Source organism: Microcebus murinus, chromosome 20, assembly GCF_040939455.1.
Source record: "Microcebus murinus isolate Inina chromosome 20, M.murinus_Inina_mat1.0, whole genome shotgun sequence".
In the NCBI taxonomy this organism is placed as follows: domain Eukaryota; kingdom Metazoa; phylum Chordata; class Mammalia; order Primates; family Cheirogaleidae; genus Microcebus; species Microcebus murinus.
In genome coordinates this window covers 19,027,631-19,050,510 of record NC_134123.1, presented here as the reverse complement: position 1 = coordinate 19,050,510, position 22,880 = coordinate 19,027,631, and the positions used below count along the sequence as shown (strand labels likewise).

Below are 22,880 nucleotides of genomic sequence, written 5' to 3'. Positions count from 1 at the left end.
ATGAGGAGGGAGAAGAGAAGGCAAGAAAAAGTGAAAGAAATGGGGGAACTCAGTAAAAGACTTTGCAGTTAATTCCCCTGGTGGACCTACTACTTGGTTCTTCCCTGGTTTTCCACAACCTCGGTTGTTCTTTAAAATATTTTCCCCAAAGAAGTCAAGGGAGGCGGAGGTGTCTTGTTACAATGCAAATCCTTTCGCTTAAAACCCCTCAACAGTTCCCAGTCACTTGCAAAATAAAACCCCATATCTTTTAATATGGCCCAGTTCCATATCTTTCTGCCTTTTTGCTACTATGGCCACCCCTTCAAGCTCTTTAAGGGCAGAACCTAGCTCATTCCTGCCTCGGGGCCTTATAAGCTGGGTTCCGCAGCCAGAATTGACTACTTCTCCTTACCCAAGCTTTTCGTTGCTTTGTACTCCTGGGCCTCCCCCTCCCCATTTTCTCCTCTGTCCTGTTCATTGCTTTGGAGCGTTTATTTGTGATTAGGCATCCATTCGCGTGCATTCACATCTATTTTCCCAAAGACATACCCTCATCCCTCTAGGTGGTCAGGTTCCAGAAGGGAAAGACCGGGTGAGTCTGGCTCCCCGAAACTCCATGCACTGCGCACGACACAGAGTAAGGCGCCTACTGGTGACTTTGTTTTAAGTCAATAAATGAGTTAACGCAGGCAGCAGCGGAATCAGGAGACAGTCCCCAAAGCAAAGAAAGGGGTTCCAAAAGCCTTTCATCAGGACTCTGAGGCTTAGGTTTCCTCTCCCTCCCCCCGCAGGAATGCCACCAACTCAAAGGCGCTCTGGGCTAGGGGACCGCTGCGGGCGGACACTGCACAACCTCGCCCGAATTCTGGTCCGCAGTAACTGGATCTCTCCTTTAGGTGGCGTTCGGGGCTGCAGCTACTTATTTCAGCGCGAGGCATCACGGGACTTGTAGTCTCGGTGGACATAAATACACACAGCGCTTGCGCACTGTCAAGGCGCACACAGCCCCCCCATCAAGATTCCGGGTCTTTGTGAGGGGCAGTCCAGGCAACAGCGTTCCAGCCGCATACACCTCTCTTTGCCCCCGGGGACAAGCCTAATGCGGGGACGAATCTGCTCTGCTGGGGCCATCGTGGTGCTCTGGAAAGCAGCCGGAATAAGCAAACCCCCATTCCGGAAGTGAGCGGCTTTGGGCGCGGTGCATTGTGGGGGGCGTAGTCCTCTTTCCCAGGCGGTCCTTCGCGGCGTCCCCGGGGCCGACTCCGGAGCGCAGGCGGGCATCCGGGCTGGTGGCGCGGCGCGGGCCGGCAGGAAGCGTATTCTGAGCACGGGGCGCCGGGTCGGACCGGCTGCGCAGGGCGGCAGTAGTGGGAGACCGTCCAAGGCCTCGCGCGGCGCCGCCCGTCGAAGGGCGGGCGGCGGGGGACCGACCGGGCCGTCGAAGGGCGCAGGAGGCCGGTGGGCCGGGCCGGGCCTCGCGGCGCAGCCATGCCTGGGTTTACGTGCTGCGTGCCAGGCTGCTACAACAACTCGCACCGGGACAAGGCGCTGCACTTCTACACGTTTCCCAAGGACGCTGAGTTGCGGCGCCTCTGGCTCAAGAATGTGTCCCGTGCCGGCGTCAGTGGGTGCTTCTCCACCTTCCAGCCCACCACGGGCCACCGTCTCTGCAGCGTTCACTTCCAGGGCGGCCGCAAGACCTACACGGTGCGAGTCCCCACCATTTTCCCGCTGCGCGGCGTCAATGAGCGCAAAGTAGCGCGCAGACCCGCGGGGGCCGCGGCCGCCCGCCGCAGGCAGCAGCAGCAACAGCAGCAGCAGCAGCAGCAACAGCAGCAGCAGCAGTCACAGCAGTCGTCGCCGTCCACCTCCACTGCCCAGACCGCCCAGCTGCAGCCTAACCTGGTGTCTGCCTCCGCGGCCGTGCTCCTCACCCTTCAGGCCGCTGTAGACAGCAGTCAGGCTCCGGGATCCGTGCCACCAGCGCCCACCACTCCCACCGGAGAAGACGTGAAACCCATCGACCTTACAGTGCAAGTGGAGTTCGCAGCCGCAGAGGGCGCAGCCGCCGCGGCCGCCGCTTCGGAGCTGCAGGCTGCTACGGCCGGGCTGGAGGCCGCTGAATGCCCTATGGGCCCCCAGTTGGTGGTGGTAGGGGAAGAAGGCTTCCCTGATACTGGCTCCGACCACTCGTACTCATTGTCGTCAGGCACCACGGAGGAGGAGCTCCTGCGCAAGCTGAATGAGCAGCGGGACATCCTGGCGCTGATGGAAGTGAAGATGAAAGAGATGAAGGGCAGCATCCGCCACCTGCGTCTCACCGAGGCCAAGCTGCGCGAAGAACTGCGCGAGAAGGATCGGCTGCTTGCCATGGCTGTCATCCGCAAAAAACACGGAATGTGAATGGGTCCCCCTGCGGCCTGCAGGACTCGTGGACCCCTTCCAGCCCAGGGGAACCTCAGGCCGCTACTGAAGTCCTGTATACTCCTGGGACACTGGTTGACAGTACTGAGGCTTAAGGCAGCTGGACTCTTGCTGGTGATCTGGCACCCTCACTTGTTTCCTCCTGAAGCAGGACTGGGGCCTCAGACTCTGCACTGGTGACACCAGCAATTATGACTTTGGCCACCCTTCCTCCCCAGTTTATGTTGCAGATTCTGGTTAAGCAGAGGCTTCAGAACCACTGAACTTGAAACTTACCCCCTAGGGATGCAGGTGGGATGCCCAGGAACTATGGGTTTGGGAAAGCCACACCTTAAGGTTGGCAAGCAATCAGAGAGAACTCTTCTCTGTGTAGTGATAAGAGATCCAAGTAACACCGGTTATCCTCCTTTTCATGTTTTTCCTTCCCAGGTGCAGCCTTTGATTCTGATGGGGACTGGTAGACCTGTGCCTCTGCCTCCTGGGACCTTCCTCCCCTGGGGGCCATTTATGAGTGGGTCTGGGTAACCTGCTGATGGAGAGCCAGCTTGCCAGGGACTTAGGTTTATCCTGTTTTGTTTGCTACTGGTTACAAATTCTATTTTCTGTACAATTAGTCAGACTAAAGTTTTCACTGTGTTTGTTTGGCAAAACAAATTAAACAAAAAATAAGGTTTTTATTTGGGTTTTGCTATTTTATTTTTACAAAAACTTAGCTGAAATGTTCTTAATACCTGGAGAAATAGGCCTCAGCCTATTTGAAAGATCTGGCTGACCCTGAAAGTAGAGATGCTTCAATGACCAGATTTTTCTGTAACGGGCCCCCTAAGCATATGGATCCTGTCTTTAAAAGGTCCTCAGAGTTCTGGCCCAACTTACCCTAAAGAATTTGGAAACTGCACCAAATGGTCCCAGTTTGTCAATGGGTTATCTTCCTGTGTCCTTCCAACAAGGAAGAACAACTGAGAACTACGCTGAATTGTGATACCTCACCTCTGAGGGTTTGAATTCTCTCTTGAATTCTCAGCTGAGGTTGAATTTTGCTAACCCTTACATCCCTTAGGCCTAGCAACAGCATCTGGTACACATGTGCTTGTAGTTCCTTAATAAACCAGTGAAGACCACAGCTGGAGCCAGCCATGGCTTCTTCAGGCACAAAGACTCTTGTACAGAAACCTTAACCTTGGTACACCTTCAGTATGAAGGAGTTGGATCCTTGGCATTAAGGAGTTGGGATTTGTGACTCTGGCTCATTTTCTTGGCTGCCTCTATTTTTCTTTAGATCAGATGTTGGAGAGGTGAAGGTGACATTTTTGTCTATAGTTCCAAGTAATTTAGCTCAAAGCCAATGGGGAGAGGCACATGCTTTAAAGTGATGGGTTTTCTATGAGTATTGAGGCACAAATAGACACTTCTCAGGTTCCATAAAATATAACTCCCTTCACTGTATTATAGGGACAAAGCCTTGCATGGGGACTTGCCCTGAAGCAGTGAGCTGGTATGGTTCTTAAACTCTTATGTGTTTCCCTTCTGGTCCCTTGGCACTGAGTTGGGGAACAAGTCTCTAGTAGGGAAGGAGGGATGATGTGCCATAAGTTGTGTAGGTGCCTGGCTGGAAGAAAAGTTGGATCTCTGCCTTCCTAGGTTAGCACTGGTTGGTAATCAGGTGGTGGAAGCATACCAGTGCCCTTTGTGTGCCCATTTTGGGTCAATCTCTCACATGTTCCCGCTCTCCTTCATTGGAGTGAAGGCTTTTCCAGGTTCTACCCATGCTTTTTAATGTATCCTTGAGCTCCTATTTGTTGAAGGAACTTCTGCTGGTTCTGCTTTGGCCCCCTTGAACCTCTCAGCAGAATCCTAGGGCTCTCCCTGGTGTGTGGAGGTTATGTGTACATACCTGTCCAGTGTTTTGGCTTCTTAGGGAGAGGAGGCTAATTCACAGAGCAAGGGAGGTCCCAGATGCTGATGCATCATAAGTAGGGCAATGCAGAGTTCTCACTGGCTGAGTAATAATAGAAGTATCTAGTCAGGCAAAATGTAGAGTGGACAGACCTGGGATTTAATAAACAGAAGCCAGGCCTGGTCTTCCCAGCCATCCCCAAGAGGGGTGGGGTGGCATGGGAGCGGGCAAAGGTGTGAAAACTCTTCTGGAAAAATTGGAGTGCTGAGTGATCTCTGGCCAGGAGGGAATGCTAGGAGCTGCCTAAAGAAGACCTTTAGCCATTTCCCTTATCGGTGGTCCTCTAGGTTGGCTGCAGAGCCCTTTGCCCAACACTGGCCTAACCTAGAGACAGGTCTTACTTCAAATGTTTGCATTACCAAGGAACCAATGAAATGGGCATTGAAAGGAAGGGTAATGGGCGGGAGGACTATTTATAATCTGGTCACTTAAATCACAGGGAAATTTGGGGTGAGCCAACTATTTCTCTTTTCTCGCATTAGTAAAAATGAAACTTATAGCTGCCCTATCTGCTGCCAAAAAACCTTATGAGAATGTTCTGGAGACCCCTAACTGTACAAGTATGAGAGTAACCTCTTCAGCCAAGCCTCACCTGAGGGGCCTTAGAGTCTCGAGCCCAGCCTGCTGGAAACCAGCTCTGGGCCTGACTGGCCGTGGGGCAGGGCGCACGAATGTTGGGAGAGATGAGCTATGGGTTCTGCCTTAGGGATTCAAATAGCCCAGGAGGCAGCCAAAGCTCCAAAGGGGAGGGGGCTTCGCCAGCGGAAACAGCCCAGGGGCCCAGGGAGGGGCGGCTGGGCCAGCTTGGGGCCAGGCCGGGCTCCCACAGGGGCGGGGCCAACCCCCACTAGCACACAGCCTGGGCGGGGCTGGGCCAGCTGGGACCAGGCGACAACTAAGCCCTGACCCTTGCCTGGCGCCAACCTCCACTGTTCCAGAGGCTTCCGCTAGACCACAATTCTCAGGGGCTCGCCCCGGCAGCCTCCCTCCTCGGCTTAGCCTCACCTCCCGCGCTGTGGGCCGTGTCTGGGCCTCCGCGCTTAGCACACTGGGAAATGTAGTTTTCTTCCGGCACACTTGTGCCAGAAAGGGGATCGGTGGGACTGCGCCTCCCAGAGTGCAACGGGGCGGACGAGGGAAGGCAGGGGGGAAGGGACAGTCGGTCGCAGACCGCGCTGGGTTGCCGCCGCCGCTGCCGCCATCGTGCCAGCCCCTCGGGTGAGTGTCGATGCCAGCACGCCGGGGCGGGGGCTGGGCCGCAGGAGCCGCTTTCCAGGCCGCTCGGAGGCTCCGCTGAAAGTCTCCGGCGGCCCCTCCCATCCCCACCCCAGCGGCCCGAAGCCGCGCGGGGCCCGGGCCATGTGTCGCGCGCAGCTCCGCCTCCCGCCGGTCCTCTGAGGCGGCGGCCGTGGGGAACGCAAAGAGAGCCAGCCAGGCGCCTATCCGGGAGGTACCATGCCCATGGCTGGTGCACGTTACTGCGCCATGGCCGGGCGTTTTTCTGTGGTCGGGATCATCCGGATGGGGCTTTCAGGGCCCCGCCCCGTCTGGCCTGGCCCGGCCTGCTCGAGTCCGGCAAGCTCTGCAGGCAGACTAGCGGGCAGACCCCAGCCCCACGTCCTGCCACCGGCCTGCGAAGGATCCCGGGATGGGCAGCGCCACCCGGCCCGCTCCAGAGTCAGCATGGGTAAGGGCGCCCGCCTGCCACAGCCGGGGCTTGGGACCCTTACCCGGTTCCTGTCCATAGCCCGGCTAGGGTGTAGGTGAACGCTCCCCTGCTTGTCTGCCTGCTGGGAGTGCACGAAACCTACCGCTCCCTCGGTGGAACCTATGCTATGGTTCTCCTGCTTGGGAGGGCAGGGGCAGGGAATCGGGCGGGAGGGGGTTCCACGTGGGACTTTTTAGCTCTGGCCAGCCTTGGAGGATCTGGACCTGATTTGGTGAGGCGGCTCCAGGCTGGTAGGCCCAGCCTCCTCCCTTCTCTATCAGTGACCAGGCCCCAACTCTGGGTGGATCTGCTGGCTGGGTGTGTTAGTGGAGGAAAACGAAGAATGTGAGGTTGAATGTGGGAGCCTCCAGGGCACAGCCTAACCTTCATATCTGGTCCTCCCAGAGGCAGCAGTAGAATTGCCCCACAGTAATGGATGATTCCATAAGAATGGGGTGATAAAGTGGGACCTAATGCAGGGGGAAGTAGAATCCAGGCTTGAGGCCCATGATCCCAGTGCCAAACGAGGTGTTGCTGCAATGGGCTTTGGCGATGTGGCACATTTGAGCTGTAGGGCTCAGGTTCAGAGTTTGGGGTCCTTCTGTAGCTTGGGTGGCAGAACTAGGACTAGAAGCTGCAGAAAGTCAGGGTTCTCATCAGTTGCTTCTCACATCCCAACAGCTGAAGCTGCCTATGAACAGGCAGGAAGCTGGTTGTGCCTCACGAAATTGCCCTTAAAGATTACACTAGAGACCCCATTGAGTTGTGGGACAAGAGTCATATCTAGCCAGAGAGTATTATCCTGACTGGCTTTGTAAAGCCACCTCTGATTGACTGATGATAAATTTAGGAACCAGTCCTGAGAAGACCCTGGGAGTTGGGGGAGAGAGAGCTTGTCAAGCCCTTTTTTTTTTTCCCTCCCCTGAGTATTTTCTCCGATAATGTTTTTTTGGTCTTCATGCTCTTGACTTGGAAGTTTTCCCGCATTTGAATTGCTCTGCCTAGTCATTCTTGCTGGTCAAGAAGAACAGGCAAGGATGTTGCTAACATCTCGCCAGGGGATGCCTTCTATCTGGACTCAACTCTCTTAGTCCACATACTGGCCCATGGGAACGTGAAAGTCAGGTTCGTCCAGCAGGTTCAGGAGAGACCCAGTTTGCCAGTGGAGGTGGGCAATAAGGAGGGACTACCCACAGTACACATACAGGGTCAGTGAGGTGGAATCTCTTAGAACTAGAAGCAGTTATTTCAAGACCCTCTCTAGATTGTCTGATTGGTACTTCCAGAGACACAGGTTTCAGATGGACTAGGATTATGGCTGTGGATTAGTTTGCATATCTCAAGGTCCTAGGTGGCTTGACCACAGGGTTTTCTTCAGAATCAAAAAGATATACTGTTCCTTCTTCAAGGTTACCCAAGAGTAGGAGGAATTCAGATGCCTCCCTCTCATTCCAACCTCCAGAAGTTCCCAGTAACTTCTTTGTCTGGGATCTGCTAGGCATCCCGACCCTGAGAAGCCCTTCACCTTTCTGGAACTTGGCAGGCCATCTAGGTCTCAGAGATAAGGAGAAAACCATGAGGTTCTCCAGGACTTATCTGTGCCCTCTATTCACGTAGGGCTAACTTGGAAGTAGGGCCTGACAAGGGGTAGTTGGGATATGGCTATACAAGCATGGGCAGGGTGTCAGGATGCTTGAGTTCTCAAGCAGCTCACAGTTGGGTCCCTTAGTGATGAGAAGCCCACTTCTCTCTGAGCCACATCTTGCTTTATTCTGCTGTCTTTGCAGTTGGTGGGTTGGGAGAGGATGAATGATTTAAGAGAGAGACAGAATTCTCTAGAACTGGAAGCCACCTTGTATTAGTCCCTTAATGAGGCATTAGTATCTTGCTTGAAATTATTGTTTTCTCCTTTCTTGCCAATGACTAATTTTACTCAACAGCCATTTTTGGGCCTTCTCTGTGTGTCAGGCTCTGGGCTGAGGCTGGAGGTAGAAAAATGAATCCTGTCTAGTCTTGGTGCTGGGGAAAGGAGGTCACAGTAGTGGGGATGGTGGGTTGTTAAGGGCTAAGTTGAAGGGACCTGTACAAGGGCTCTTAATCCTCTGCAGAAGAGGGGGCTTCTGAATTATTAGAGCACCAAAGAGAAAAAGCTGCTGTTAGTGAGCCCACCCTCCTTTGCAGTGACTGGCAGGAACCCTAAGGGAAGTATATCTCCAGATTATGGGCACAGGACAGTCTGGGGTCCCGTGAGTGAGGCTGTCAGCTGCTTCAAATTGCTGTGGCTGATGAGTCTAGCTGCTGGCTTCTAGGGCCTGCTTCTCCTGAGTTTCCCAGGGGTCTCTGCTAGGTGTTCTCACAGTGCCTGGGACTCTCACCAGCATTTTGTTGTCTGTGGCCTTCTAATCCCCTGTCTGTAGCATGGGTTTGTGTCTTCTGTCTCTTTCACTAAGAGGCTTCTGTGATCACCTTTATTCAAGTGCCCAATAGTTGTTCCTTGAGTGGTATATCAGGGCATCTTCCTAGGTTGCCAGATGGAGGAACCTTCCCCAGAGATGAAAGATTCAGCAGCAAGGCTCCTTGGGTCTTCCTCCAACAGATGGCCTTGCCTAGGGGGTTACAAAGAGGGACAGGAACCACCAGGAACTTTGGAAATGCCAATACTGTTTTGTTTATTTATTTTATTTTTTAAAAAATATGGAACGCTTCACGAATTTGCGTGTCATCCTTGTGCAGGGGCCATGCTAATCTTCTCTGTATCAATCCAATTTTAGTATATGTGCTGCCGAAGAGAGCATTGTTCGTTTTATTTTTTATCATTATTATTTATTTTTTAGAGACAGTCAGTCTCTCTCTCTCTCTCTCTCTCTCTCTCTCTCTTTCTCTCTGTGTGTGTCTCTCTCTGTCTCTGTCTCTCTCACTGAGGCTGGAGTACAGTGGCATGATCATATACCTCATTGGAACTTGGACCCCCCGGACTGAAGTGGTCTCCTGCCCTCAGCCTCCTGAGTAGTTGGGACTACAGACACACCACCATACCTGGCTAATTAAAAAAAAATTTTTGTAACGGGGTGTCGCTGTTGTCCAGGGTGGTCTCAAGCTCCTGGCCTGAAGCAATCCTCCTTCCTCAGCCTCCCAAAGTGTTGGGAGCCACCGCGCCCGTCAATACAGCTTGTTTTAGAATCCAAGTCAGCCCATCCTCATTGAGGCCTCCAGGACAGAGGAGTAGTCCTTCTGGGGCAAAGGGAATGAATTTAAATTTTCCACTGGGTGAACGTTGAAAGTGAGGCAGCATTTCCTTGGGCTGGGGTTGAGCTGAATGTTGTGCTGGACTTTTTTGTTTTTTTAAGTTAACATTTTCTGATGGGCCATTTGAGGATGATATTTGTGTGTCTGGAGTTCAGTTTGAGTTGGCTGCCCCTGCCTCAGCTTTGAGATTCTGTGATTCTCTTCCCTTGACCATATGTGGCAGGAATTCTTCTATCCCTCCCTGAGGGAGGCACCAGTATATAGATTATCCCTAGAGTGACTTCAGGCTGTGTGATATGATCGTTCTGGTCAGTACCCTTGCCACTAAACTGGTATGGCACCCTCTGCCTTCTCACCCTGTCAGCTGGAGTGTGTCTTCCTGGGCAGAATGCTTTGCTCAGGCCTTGCTGTGGCTGGGAAAATGTCTTAGTGGCCAAGGAAGAAGTTCACGAAGGCCAGGGGGTCCCTGCTCTGTGGCCCCTGGGCTCCTACTGCCAGCTGACCTATGACCGAGAACGTCCTTTCACTGTCCTGGATGTTACTCCTTACTTGTTGCTAGTACCTGCTGTATGCCAACTCCTTCAGACCCCAGGCTGGAGACAGGAGGAATGGAGACCCTCCCACATGAGAGATGTCTGGGGTCCCTGGAAACAGAGGGTTGTTTGCCTGAGTATTCTTAGAAAACTGGCAATTCCAGAATGTTTGTTTCTTAAAGCCTGAGATACTCCATTGGAACCACTGGGTCTCACCAGCACAGAAACTGGAAAGCGTGCTGCCCTAGGGAGGGAACTCTGTGGAATTGTTTCTACTTGCAGGTGGTTTCAAGGCTAGGAGGGTGCAAGTTCTCAGTCATTTCTATGGTGGAAACCTGCTTTGACCTGCAGAGTACGTACTCATGTATCTATCCCCCATCCTGCATGGAGCTTGCTGATTTCCGAGGCAAACGAAAGGCCTGGGCTCCATTCCTTGTCATCTGGTTTTGCCACCTATGTGCTTTCTGCTGCCTTACATTGGCTCTCAGCTATTCCAATCTTGGCCAATTTCATGGACATTCTAATGTTATGCCAGTGGCCTTGTGTGCTCTTTTTTTTTTTTTTTTTTCCCCGCCGCCGCCGCCTCTTCCTTGTGTGCTCTTGAATTCTTCCTTAACCTCTTAAGAGTCTCTGTTTCCTCATCTACAAAGTGAATGTATTCATACCAGCTTTACAGGTCCTGTTGTGAGGCTCAAGTAAGAACACACGAGAGTGACTTACAGGCGGCATTCCCTCCAGCGCCCTGTGGGCTCCACAGTCATCCCTTTATTCCCTGCTCTTCTGTCTTAGGGTGTCACAGCAGTGTTGGCCAGGCCACAGGAGTGGTCACTTAGGGGTCTCAGGTCCCTCTAGGGGAGCCAAGTCCATGTGTACCTGACTGGCAAGTTCATGTCCTGAGGCTCAATTCATGGATGGGAGCTGTTCAGAGGGACTGGGACCCCAAAGGTCTCCTGAGCCACCTGGGAAAGGGAGGTTATGCAGGGACTAATTGCAGAACAGGGAGCCCAGAATGCAGGGCTCGGGATTCAGCTTCTGACAGTTGGAGCAGCATGGGGGCTCTAGAGCCCTCCCTCCGGGTAGAAGACGAGGAAAGGACCATTGACTCCTTTAAGTTGGGGGCACTTAAACCTCAGGTCTCAGCCCCAGGAAAGGTTTATTTCTTGGCCAGCCATCTGGGCTGAATTCAGGCATGGCAGTGGTGGGCCAGGCAGTTTCCATCCCTGGATCTAGGCCTGCTCCGTGGTGTGGCCTCCCTGCAGGGCCTGAATGAAGTACCTACCTTCTTCCCAGCTGTCGCCCTGGTATTTACCTAGAAACTAATGATAAGTTCTTGAAGCCGGTCCTACTTCGTATCCTATCCTAACATCCCACAGTTACTGATGAGGAGCCAGAGCCAGAGGGTCACTCCCTAAGGGAGAGGTGGAGCAGGCTGGAGGCCAGGTCTTTGAGGGTGTGGCTGTGTGACTGCTCTCTAGTCACAGCTGCCCCTTGGGTGACCAGGACTTGGGAGTGGGAGGGGTTTGGGCCCAAGCCACAGACAGTAGCTGGGTGAATGGCAAAGAATTGTTTCCTGACAACTTGGACAGAAGGTGTGGGTGGTGGGGAAGTGGGTCACTGGGCCACTTAAATTAAGCGGGGTTTACCCATAACTCACTTCTCCTCCAGAGAAGGGCTGGTCTCTCAGCCCAGGCACCTGTGTACTTTGTCACCAAACAATTATTGAGGGCTGGACCATGGGCATAGGGGTGATTGAGGGCCCTGGTCAGGGAGACAGGCAGTAAACAAATAGCTAAGTGTGACAACTCATGCAGTGGTATGTGCTAAGAAAACGATACAAGAGGCGACATGAATAACGAGACAGCTACTTTAGACTGACTGATCAGGGAAGGTGTCTGTGGGGAGTTGACATTTGAGCTGACACAAGTGACAAGGCGCCAGACACATGACAGTCTAGTGGGGAGAATGATTCAGGTAGAAGGCGCAGCAGTTGCAAAGTCCTCTGGTGAGAACAAGCTCAACATGTTCCAGAAAGAGGAAAATGCCCAGTGTGGGTGCAGAGGAGGGAAGGAAGTGGGCGGCAAATGATGATTTTGGACAGCCAGGAAGGCCAGGTCTCCCAGGGCCTTGAAGACAGTAAAGTAGCTGAGACTGTTCCAGTCTAAGACTGTGCCATGGGAAGTCACTGGAGGGCTGAGGGGAGGGACAGCTTTTTTCTGAAGGACAAGCACCGTGCATTGCCTTCCTGTCTTTGGTTGCTGCTGCCCTTTTCCCCTGTACCCCCACAAGATACTTCTGTGCTCTGGGGTTTAAGCCACATGGGCTGTCTGTCCCACCTGTTGGAGGAGTCCTTCCCAGGGCTATGTTTGGGGCCTGGCAGGTAGTAGGTGTAAAGGGACTTGGCCACAGCAGGACCCCACTGTGGTCTAGGCACACCTGCTGGCATTCCCCACAGACTTCCGTGAGGGCCCTCAAACATGAGCATCTTTCTGTGTGCCCAACTGAAAGGAGTGACGTCGTCTTCCCCATCACTATTCTGCTCCCGAGCTGCCCCAGGTCCAGCTAGGCCAGGATCTGTCTCTGCTTTACTGACATGATAGAACAGGATTGTGACTGAAAGTTTGGGAAAACTGTGAGGTCATAGCTTTCATCCTTCATGAAAATGCCTGTTGTTTGGGCTCTGGGTTTGACGTGGAACTCTTCCACTTGATGCCTCTATTTAGCGGCAGAAGCCCTGAATCAGGACCACCTTGCCCCCCTCCGAGAGAGCCAAGCTTAGAGGTTGGAGCTTCAGCCCTGTGTGCCCAGGAGCCCTCACTGATGGGGTCTGTTACTTTTATCTCCAGACCCAGGTCGTCTCTGGGAGTCCTGGCTCTGGATCCACCACACCTGGTCAGTCCAATTCCACCATTTATCAGCTGCCATCCTTGAGCAAGTTGGAATTGGCCAACCTCTCTGAGTCTCATTTTACTCATCTCTAACACGGGTGTTGACTCACAGTGAACAAACGCACATAAAGCTCTTTGTACATTTCTGTACCTAATATGCATTCGTGAAAATGAGATGTTCTCAGCCAGACACTGCTATTTTGAATTTGGAAGTTTTTCTGTTGTCTAATGAGATCTCCTGAGCTAGAAGTTTTAACCTTGGGTCTATGACTGAACCTTAAGGAGTCTGAACAACCTGAAATTATTCGTCAGACTGGGGCATCTCTGCCTCTGTGCAAATGTACTGGGAGAGAGCCACAGTTTCTGAGACATTCTTAGAGGGTCTTTGCACCCACAGAGACCTAAAGGTCAGTGGAGGCTGATGCTCAGTGGGCGAGAGGTCACCGAGGTCTTTTCTGCTCCTCGAGGAGCCTGGCCTCAGTCAGCCTGCGGACTGTTGGGGTGAAGCAGGAGATGGCGTGGTCAGCGGCGCTCAGAAGAGCTGTAGGAGAAGCCGTCGTGATGAAGGTCAGTCGCTAATCCGATGTGAGGCTGCCCCTGAGCCTTGGCATTTTGTTTCTTTCTAGGCTGCTTCCACGGTAAATGTGTTAGAAACAAGTTTAGGGCTTGCCGGCCATTCTGGGGAACATCTTCCCAGCCTGGCCTGTCCCCATCCCCTGTACTGCATGGGGACAGGAGGGGGGCTGTGCACTCTGCTTCTTTTTTTGGACTCAGGAATGCTGCCTCCCAGCCATGAGTTTAAAGCTTTGTGGGAGGTTTGGCGTCAGAAACTATAAATTCTGTAGTTTGCTGTGCCACATTCTATGCCGGGAGATGGGGGGAGTGTGTGTGTGGCACGAACAACACCAGAACCTTCACAGCCCAGAGCCACAGTGCTCTCAGGCAAAGGAGTAGGGCCTGGGTGTGTTGATAGAGTGTGCTTAGAGGGGTGGGGTCGCCATTTGAGTCTGAGGAGTCCCAAGTAGATGGGGTCTGAACATAGACTTTGAGGAAGAACAAGAACCGACCAGGCAGATGAGAGGAAGGAGGATGTCCCAGCAGGGGGACTCACCTGTTCAGAAATCACAGTGAGCAAGCTCTTGTCGAGTTCTGGTGTGTCTGTGTGTAGAGCTGGATCGAGGTAGGAGAACATGGCTGGAGAGATGGGGACAAGTGTGGATGGCCACCTGCAGAGCCGAGGGGGTTCGGCCTTTAACCCAAAGGTGAGGGGATTGTAGGGGAGGGATATGGCCAGCTTTGTGGTTTACAGTGATGCAAAATTAGCAGAAAGCAAGCACTGGCCTCAGAGAGAGGACCCGGTGTCAGCAGTGATGAACTGGATGACAGTGGAGTCTGACCACATGGCAGTTGTGATCACTACATGGAAATAACATATTAAGGTCAAGCAGGCCTCGATCCATGTAGTTTTGAAGGTTCCTCCTCATGTTTCCTGGGAGCCCCTAAACTGTCCTGTTCCTCGGAGAGCTAACTCTGCCCCACCAGGCCAGAGGGCCCTTCTGTTCCTCTGTCCCTCCACCTCACTTATCCCTGCCACTACTTCAGCCAAGTACTTTTAGCATTAGAAAGTTATCACACCACGAAGAACAATATTGAAAAAGGACAAAACACGCCCCGTACTTCCTCCGTCCCCCCATGTGATGGCACTTTTCTCCTCTTTGGGTCAACTTCCAGCCTTAGTTTCCCTCACCTTTCAACTCTAGCTTCCTGGTTTCCGGCCATGATCTCTTTTCATGTCCCCTAGACACTTGCTGATGCTGCTTCTCCTGATTGGCGTACTCTTTTTCCAAGACCTTCCCTGAGGCCGGGCATGGTGGCTCACGCCTGTAATCCTAGCACTCTGGGAGGCTGAGGCGGGCGGATTGCTTGAGGTCAGGAGTTCGAAACCAGCCTGAGCAAGACCAAGACCCCGTCTCTACTGTAAATAGAAAGAAATTAATTGGCCAACTAATATATATTGAAAAAATTAGCCAGGCATGGTGGTGCATGCCTGTAGTCCCAGCTACTTGGGAGGCTGAAGCAGAAGGATTGCTTGAGCCCAGGAGTTTGAGGTTGCTGTGAGCTAGGCTGACGCCACAGCACTCACTCTAGCCTGGGCAACAAAGCGAGACTCTGTCTCAAAAAAAAAAAAAAAGCCGGACGCGGTGGCGCGCGCCTGTAGTCCCAGCTACTCGGGAGGCTGAGATGGGAGGATCGCTTGAGCCCAGGAGTTCTGGGCTGTAGTGCGCTATGCCGATCGGGTGTCCGCACTAAGTTCGGCATCAATATGGTGACCTCCCGGGAGCGGGGGACCACCAGGTTGCCTAAGGAGGGGTGAACCGGCCCAGGTCGGAAACGGAGCAGGTCAAAAAACTCCCGTGCTGATCAGTAGTGGGATCGCGCCTGTGAATAGCCACTGCACTCCAGCCTGGGCAACATAGCGAGACCCCGTCTCTAAAAAAAAAAAAAAAAAAAAAGACCTTCCCTGAGAGCTGCCCAACCTTGCTGTAGGCCAAGGGCAAAGGGACAGTTGGCCGTCATGCAGTCCTCCAGCTTCTCCCCTGCCCCCAGAACTGGGGGGAAGTAGGGCCGAAGCACTGAGTGAGCTAAGCATAGCAGTGGTAGGGTGCAGGGGCCAGGATGCAGGGGTATGGAGCTGTGCTCTGCCTCAGGAACACCAGGTTTGTGTGTGAATACAGCCACAGTCGGACTCCTTGGCAATGCGACTAAGACAGCTGCTGAGACTAGGTGTGATCCCGAGCTTTTCTCCACTTGTTGATTTGTTTTTTGGCAGAATGTGAACTAGGACAAATCTTGTGTTCCTGTGTAGCAGGTGTGGCTGGATCCAAGCTTTCTCCTCTGCTTGCTTTAGACTTTCCTGGACATTTCCTAGTCATCCCAGCACTGAGCTTCTATTTTTAGTGCCACTACCCCCTAGGAGACCAAAAATAAAGCTGGCTTAGCTTCCTGGCTCCTCATTGGCTAGAGTGGAGTCACAGGGTAGGGGACTGCCTGCATTGTCACTGTTCCCCTACACAGTCCCTCCCTGCTGGTTCCTTGGGCCTTGGATGAGGTCACTGGGACTGGAATGAGCTAGCACTCACCATGTTGAGCTGAGGGCTTTACCACATCCCCTTTGTGAAATTTCTACAGCCACCAGCAATGTCAGGGTTACCCATCCCTGTCTTACATAGGAAGAGGCTAAGGCCCTAAGAAGGGCAGTGACTTTCATCAGATCCCACCACTGCGAATGGTTGTCTACTTGACCTCCTCCCTGCTTGGGTTCAGAGCCTTATTATCAGGACGTGGGAGTGGGCTCCTTTATAGTCAGAGATAGCTATAGAACAACACATAGGTCTGTAGTCATGGGATCTGCAGTGAGATGTGGACTCTGCTGCCATGGAGGAGCCTAGCAGAGCCAGAGTGGCTCTCAGCTGGGGATTGGGTTTTCCATCCAGCATCCTTGGGGCCATAATCTCTAGTTGGGAGGGGGACTCCCCTCCCTCTCAGTGACCCAAGAGAGGCAGTCCTGTGGGATGAAGGTAATGCTGGCATGGGGAGAGATGAAAAGATATGTTTTCCCCTTGTAGCCTCCATTTCCCCCCTTCCCACGCCCCTCACTTCTATCTGATCCCTCTGAACTCGTATCCCCACTCTGAAGTATGTAGGGATCAGCCCCATCAATAAAGAAACACCCCAGGAAAGGCCAGGGCAGCTATCACCTGGCCTCAGATGTAAACTACCCCCATGAGACTGAGAGCGTCACTTGCTATTTTTGTTAGAAGTGGGACCTTGAGGGGCCATTGCCCCTCACCGTCACTGGGTCTTCTTCCACTTGCCAGCAAAGTCCTGGGACAGTGTTTGGACCTGAGGGCTGCAATAGGAAGCATGCCACACGTAGACATCAGTAGCTCCTGCCCTGTAATGTGGGGAGAGTGTTAATAATTGTGGCCTTGCAGGTTGTTGAGGACTGAATGAGAAAATATGGGGGCAGTGCTTAGCTCCTCCTACAAGCCCTCCTCTCCTTATTGAACACAAAAGGGCCTACTCTGACCTTCCTTGTGAAGCACACCTCTACCGTGTGCTTTACAACCCTGGCACCCTTCTGTCTCATCAACCAGGAGCTCCTCAAAGGAAAGGCTGAGTCTGGTCCACCTCTGGGCTCCCAGCACTGGTCTGGCTTGGGAGGGGTCTGCTATCAGTTCCTCAGGGCCTCTCCATGTACCCTGAGGGAACAGACCTCAGCAAAGGACTCCCTGCTCCAGGAGACCAGGGAGGGGTTGGGGGATCAGTGACTAGTCATCTCCTACTCTTGCAGTACCAATACTTCCCTCTCTGTCTTGTTGGTCTTGCAGGTCTCAACGAGGCTGGGTGACACTCCAAAATGGGAGACAAGCCAATTTGGGAGCAGATTGGATCCAGCTTCATTCAACATTACTACCAGTTATTTGATAATGATAGAACTCAACTAGGCGCAATTTACGTAAGTCTCCAGCTTTAGGGCCAGAATAGGACCCCAGCGGATAGATTTGCATGTTGGGTCATTCCATCCAATTCACAAATTCTGGCAGTCCTTGCTGGACTGGCTACACCTCTCTATCTGAATTTTGGTCCACGGGACAAGGGGGCCTGAGGCCTGGCCCAACTCCCTGGTCCATACTTTTACTTCAGTCATCTTCCATAAGGATGGGAATCCTGGGATTCTGTGCAGGGTGTTCTGGGCTTGCCATTGCATGTGGCCAGCATCTTGTCAGTGCACGTGGTCCTGGGAGTGCCTGATTGTATAGCAACAGGCAGAGGCTAGGGCTCTTGGTACCCTCTGGGGACAACTGCCATGAGCATCTTCAGTGCAAAGCCAAGCTCTCTGGAGGCGCCAGCTCCAGCTTCCTTTTGGGACCAAAAGCCCTGAATGCTCATGGGAAACAAATGGGGTTAACCCAGAAAGGCTGGTGTGTCCTTTGAGAAACTCTTCTATGCAGGCATTGTTTGCCGCTATTTTAATGATGTTCATATATATCAAGAACTACTTGTACTTGGCACTGCCTTAGATTTTGGTCACAGAAATGTGATTGATCTGGCAGGTCTGCCCAAGATGAGGGTGATAGGAGTCTTCTAAACGTAGCTGTAGAGCCTGGCTGGGCTGACTTGGGTCTTTTGTGTCTGCTTCCAAAAAGTCAGGAGTCCATTAAGAAATTCTGAAAAAAAAGAAAGGAATCTTACCAGTGGCAGACCAAATCCAACACAGATATTATTTGGTCATCATTATCATCGTAGAGAATTTTTAAAAACTTGAACTGATCTGGCTCTGGGGTCCTGGTACTTCTGCCTCATTGTCTCTTGTTTTTTCTTTTTTCTTTTTTGAGACAGAGTCTTGCTTTGTTGCCCAGGCTAGAGTGAGTGCCGTGGCGTCAGCCTAGCTCACAGCAACCTTAAACTCCTGGGCTCAAGCGATCCTACTGCCTCAGCCTCCCGAGTAGCTGGGACTACAGGCATGTGCCACCATGCCCGGCTAATTTTTTCTATATATGTTAGTTGGCCAATTAATTTCTTTCTATTTACAGTAGAGAACGGGGTCTTGGTCTTGCTCAGGCTGGTTTCAAACTCCTGACCTTGAGCAATCTGCCCGACTCAGCCTCCCAGAGTGCTAGGATTACAGGCGTGAGCCACCGTGCCTGGCCTTCATTGTCTCTTAATTAAGGCAGGCCTGACCCAGAGGAGTTAGCAAGGTCTTAAAAGAGCACTTTATGTTTATTGTTTCATAATCCTCAGCATATTACCCCTTTGAAAATTAGGAAACTGAGAATCAGAAATGTAAGTAACTTACCTAATGTCACAGCTCGTAAGTAACAGAGGCCCTTTTGAATTCTGCCTCTGAAGGCTGTGGAAGGGGAGATTTGGGGGGTGCATGTGGAATTTTGACTCTTGGTAGTAGGGAGGTCCTACACTAGACCTTGGAAGGCCTTGTCAGCTTCCATCCCTCACTGACCCCATGGGTGCCCAGAACGCTGGTTCGAAGGGCTGCTGTGGCACTCAGCCTGGGTTGTGGAGATGGTGATGAACACATGGGATGTTTCCAAGTTCTTTCTGATGACTTCTCTGGGACTGATGCTGACTGATCATGCAATAGAATGGCTTTTGACTGATCCTTGGCCACATACGACCCTCTTGGGGCCTGTACATATCCGGGGCCATACAACTTCTTGAATACAAATGGGAAATGAACTTAATAAGTATATTTTATTAAATAATCTTTCAGAACTTGGGTCCATGGGACATGGGGTGTAATTAAAGAAGTTGTTCACAAATTAAAGTTTGGGAACTATATTCAGTCTTTTTACAGTCTGTGAAACTGAAGTGTGTACTCATTTCCCCAAGCAAGAGATCCTTTCTGAGTCTTTAATTATTATTATTATTTTATTTTTATTTTTGAGACAGTGTCTTACTCTATTGCCCATGCTGAAATACAGTGGCACTATCATAACTCATTGCAGCCTCCAACTCCTGAGCTTAAGTGATCTTCCCACCTCAGCCTCCCGAGTGGCTGGAACTATAGGCACATACCACCATGCCTGGCTAATTTTTAAAATTTTTTTGTAGAGATGGGGTCTTGTGTTGCTCAGGCCAGTCTCACTCCTGGGCTCAAGTGATCCTCCCACCTCAGCTTCCCAAAGTGCTGGGATTACAGATGTGAACCACCATGCCCAGCCCCCTTTCAGAGTCTTTCCAGGATCTTAGAGATATTTCTTGTGCTCCGAAGCCCCAACACTTGGGTTCTATGTATTTTTCAGATTGACGCGTCATGCCTTACGTGGGAAGGACAGCAGTTCCAGGGGAAAGCTGCCATTGTGGAGAAGTTGTCTGTAAGTAAGGGCAAGAGCCAGGATGCAGGTGGCTTCTTCCCCACCCCTTCTGTCTTTAGTTAGTCCACCACCCACTCTTTCTCTTGCAGAGCCTTCCGTTCCAAAAAATCCAGCACAGCATTACGGCGCAGGACCATCAGCCTACGCCAGATAGCTGCATCATCAGCATGGTTGTGGGCCAGCTTAAGGTAACGGTGCTGTTGCAGTACAAGGGAGGAGTGGGCAGACAGAGCAGAGCCCTGAGCCCTTCCTTCCCTGTGGATGTTCCCTGTTTATCAAGGAACACCCAGACAAAGTGACTGTCTAGAGTTGTGTAGTTCAATACAGTAGCCATTAGCCCCCAGGTAGTAAGTTTTAAGTTATATTAATTAAAATTAAATAAAATTAAAATTGAGTTTCTCAGTTGTACTGGCCGTATTTCAAGTGCTTATAGTCAGTCATATGTGGCTACCTATTAGCACAGATATAGAATGTTTCTGTGATTGCAGAAGTTCTAATGGAGAGCACTGGTCTAGAGCCTTTTTGGAAAAGGGACAAGAAGTATAGGGGCAGGATGGGGTTGTGGTGCCAAGCTACCGGGCCCCTGCGCTGTCATACGGGATAGGTGGATAGGCTAGCTGGATGCTGAGAGGCAGCTCCCTCGCGGAGGCCTTGCTGCCACTCCCCTAGCTGGCTGCTGGCTTCTTACCTGCTGAGCAAAGCGGATTCCTGGAACTCCTGCTGCTCTTGGCATTTTCCCTTTCCCTTCTCAAGATCTGTTATCCTCAAAGCCTTCCTGTGGCCCCTGAAACCCCCAGGAACTCTCCACAGGACTTGTTATGCTCTACCATATAAAGCCAGAGTCTCTGTTTTCAAAAAAACCCCTTCTTTCCAAAGCAGGACACATTGGCTGCCCCTTGGTCAGCGGCATTGCTCTCCTGGGCTTGTGGCTCACAATAACAGGCTCATAGGCTTTCTTCCTAGGCTAGCCGGGGCAGGGCTACCTGAGTCCAGTATGGGTGTCGATGGAGGGCAACTCTAGGATTCTGCAGTGGACTCAGAGCCACCTGCCTTCTGGCCTAGACTTTTCTGTCAATTTCTCCTGCCTGTCCAAGATGCCCTGCCCAGAGCCTGTGCCTCAATAGGCACAAATTGACCAGGGAGCTCAGTGTGCACTTTTCTCAGGCTAGGATAGGAAGCACTGTCCCTTTCCACCTGGCTTCAGGTTCTTCCTTGTGTTTCTGTCCAATTTGGAGCTCCCAAATTTGTGATTTGCCTCCTTGCTGGTGATAAATTCCCAGAAAACAAGTGATGTTAGAGACAGTGCTGGTTAGCTGGGTTCCTGTTTCAAGTATGCCTCATCTTGGTTTTCTGCAGTTTGGCTGGAAGTTTTTTGCCTTTTTTCATTGTAAGTACTACACATTACATGACAGGAAACAGATCGCCAATGGTGATGCTGTGTCCTTCCCCCTACCACCACCATCATAGAGCTGTGATCACATTGTGAACTCAGTTTTGAGCCTTTCTCACATATTTGGCCACAGTCAGTATTAGCAGTAGTTTCTCCTGATTGGACTGACTGACGTTATCAAACATTAACATTGTTTACAGTTTTTCCGATGGTTTAAGTTACTTGGTAATTACTATGGGATTCTTTCAAAATTTTAACCACTTGTGCCCAAAGATGTGTGCTTAGAGGCAGATATATCCTCTGCTCTGTTGCTAACTGGTGGATTGTTCTGCAGTTTCGGTGCACATAGCAGTGTGAGCTGCCATCTGCTGGCCCCTGTGTGCCCAGAACATTGTTTTATACATTGTATCAATTCACATTCATAAGTACCCTTTGGCTACACAGGGATTCCAGGCCAGGACAGTAAGGCTTGATCCAAAGTCCACGTTCTTTTGCCCTGTTCCCCTACCACCGAACTCCCTTCCTGTTCCTTGGCCCCCTTACTGAATCATTTTCTCTCTCCTCACAGGCCGATGAAGACCCTATCATGGGGTTCCACCAGATGTTCCTATTAAAGAACATCAACGATGCTTGGGTTTGCACCAATGACATGTTCAGGCTTGCCCTGCACAACTTCGGCTGACCTCTTCCTACCCAGGCACTCATGCTGTTTCCTCCTCCCTCCTCTTCTCAATACTATTCACACTCCTCCAGATGCTCCAAATATCATACACAAATGAGCAGGGCCGCAGTGGGAGTGGGTGCAGTGCGCTGCTGCCACCAAGGTGTTGTGCATGATGTTTGGACGCTAGACTAGTTGCATCTGACAGGAGAAGTTTGTGTTGTACCAGCGCATGCCTTGGAAAGACTTAAGTAATGCAAAAGGTTGTCCTTTTTTTTTTTTTTTTAATCTACTGACAAGTTGCTCTAGTAACCCAAAGAAGTGAAGGAGAAAGCAGCTGCCTCACCGCCCAGATATTGATTTGTTCAGATGTTTCAATGCCTCATGATACAATAAAACCACGAAAATTTTCTTAACAGTTTAAATTGTTTTAATTAGTTTACTAGTTTGCTGGGCATTAGTAACTACTCTGACCCATTGTCTCTCATGTCTCATCCTCCCACCTCAGCCCTAACTCTACAATACCTGTTGCAAGGAGAAAACTGCTGAAGCAGCACTCCTCTGAAGCCCTGGAGGACAGAGTTCCCTCCCCAGCCCTCCTAGTCTTGGGAAAGCAGGCAGGGAGAGCTCAGATCTGGCCTGAAGCTTCTCTTGTAGCCTCTGCAGTCAGTTCTCATACCTCTCATGACCTATACCCTGAGTAAGTTCAGAGCTGTGTTAGAAGGAGAGAAGACACTGCTGAATCCTATTGAAGCTGGAGAGGCCTTGGCAAAAATGGCCCATCAAGTTCAGGCCCTGTGGGCTGAGGTCTCAGCAATATCAAGGGAGGGGCCTGCCCTATCCCCAGGGAGGTCAGGATCACATCTAGGATGCCCAACGTATCCCTTGCCAAGCAGAGGGCAGCTTAGATCCTGTGCCACCTACTTCAGATATCATTGCCTAAGGGCAGGTGCTCAGAAGAGCCAGTCTGTTTCCCATAGAGCCAGACAGTTGGGTTGTAGATTTGGAGCTATGAATGTGAGGGATTCATCCTGTAGGAGTTCTCACCCCTCAGACTTCTGCAGACATTTCCATGTCTCCTCCATTTCCTTAGTGCACACACTCCACACTGTCTTCAAATCCCAGGAAGTCTTAGTTATTAGGGTAGTTTCTATTTCTCAGTTATGGGAACAGAAGCCTAGCCCAGTACAAATCTAGC

At 51.5% G+C, this 22,880-nt stretch overlaps 2 protein-coding genes and 1 non-coding gene across 4 annotated transcripts; 2 read left to right on the top strand and 1 right to left on the bottom strand.

Annotated features, from left to right (window-relative positions):
* Positions 1 to 1,185: 1,185 nt before the first annotated feature.
* Positions 1,186 to 3,083, top strand: THAP11 (THAP domain containing 11). Its single transcript, XM_012742468.2, has one exon. It carries the CDS (start codon positions 1,471 to 1,473, stop codon positions 2,383 to 2,385), a length of 915 nt encoding a protein of 304 aa, XP_012597922.1. The 5' UTR covers positions 1,186 to 1,470; the 3' UTR covers positions 2,386 to 3,083.
* A 2,360-nt stretch (positions 3,084 to 5,443) lies between these two features.
* On the top strand, positions 5,444 to 22,101 carry NUTF2 (nuclear transport factor 2). Of its 2 annotated transcripts, none has more exons than XM_012742464.3 (5): positions 5,444 to 5,581; positions 17,127 to 17,254; positions 19,560 to 19,631; positions 19,721 to 19,819; positions 21,590 to 22,101. In XM_012742464.3, the coding sequence occupies exons 2-5, from the start codon at positions 17,156 to 17,158 to the stop codon at positions 21,701 to 21,703; spliced, it is 384 nt and encodes a 127-aa protein (XP_012597918.1). In that variant the 5' UTR covers positions 5,444 to 5,581; positions 17,127 to 17,155; the 3' UTR covers positions 21,704 to 22,101. The 2 variants fall into 2 exon arrangements, with proteins under 2 accessions (XP_012597918.1, XP_012597921.1); XM_012742467.3 differs by lacking the exon at positions 5,444 to 5,581 and adding an exon at positions 5,784 to 6,050.
* Positions 8,760 to 8,866, bottom strand: LOC142862982 (U6 spliceosomal RNA). The gene has a single exon (XR_012913873.1). It is a non-coding gene; the product is annotated as a U6 spliceosomal RNA (small nuclear RNA).
* Positions 22,102 to 22,880: the final 779 nt, after the last annotated feature.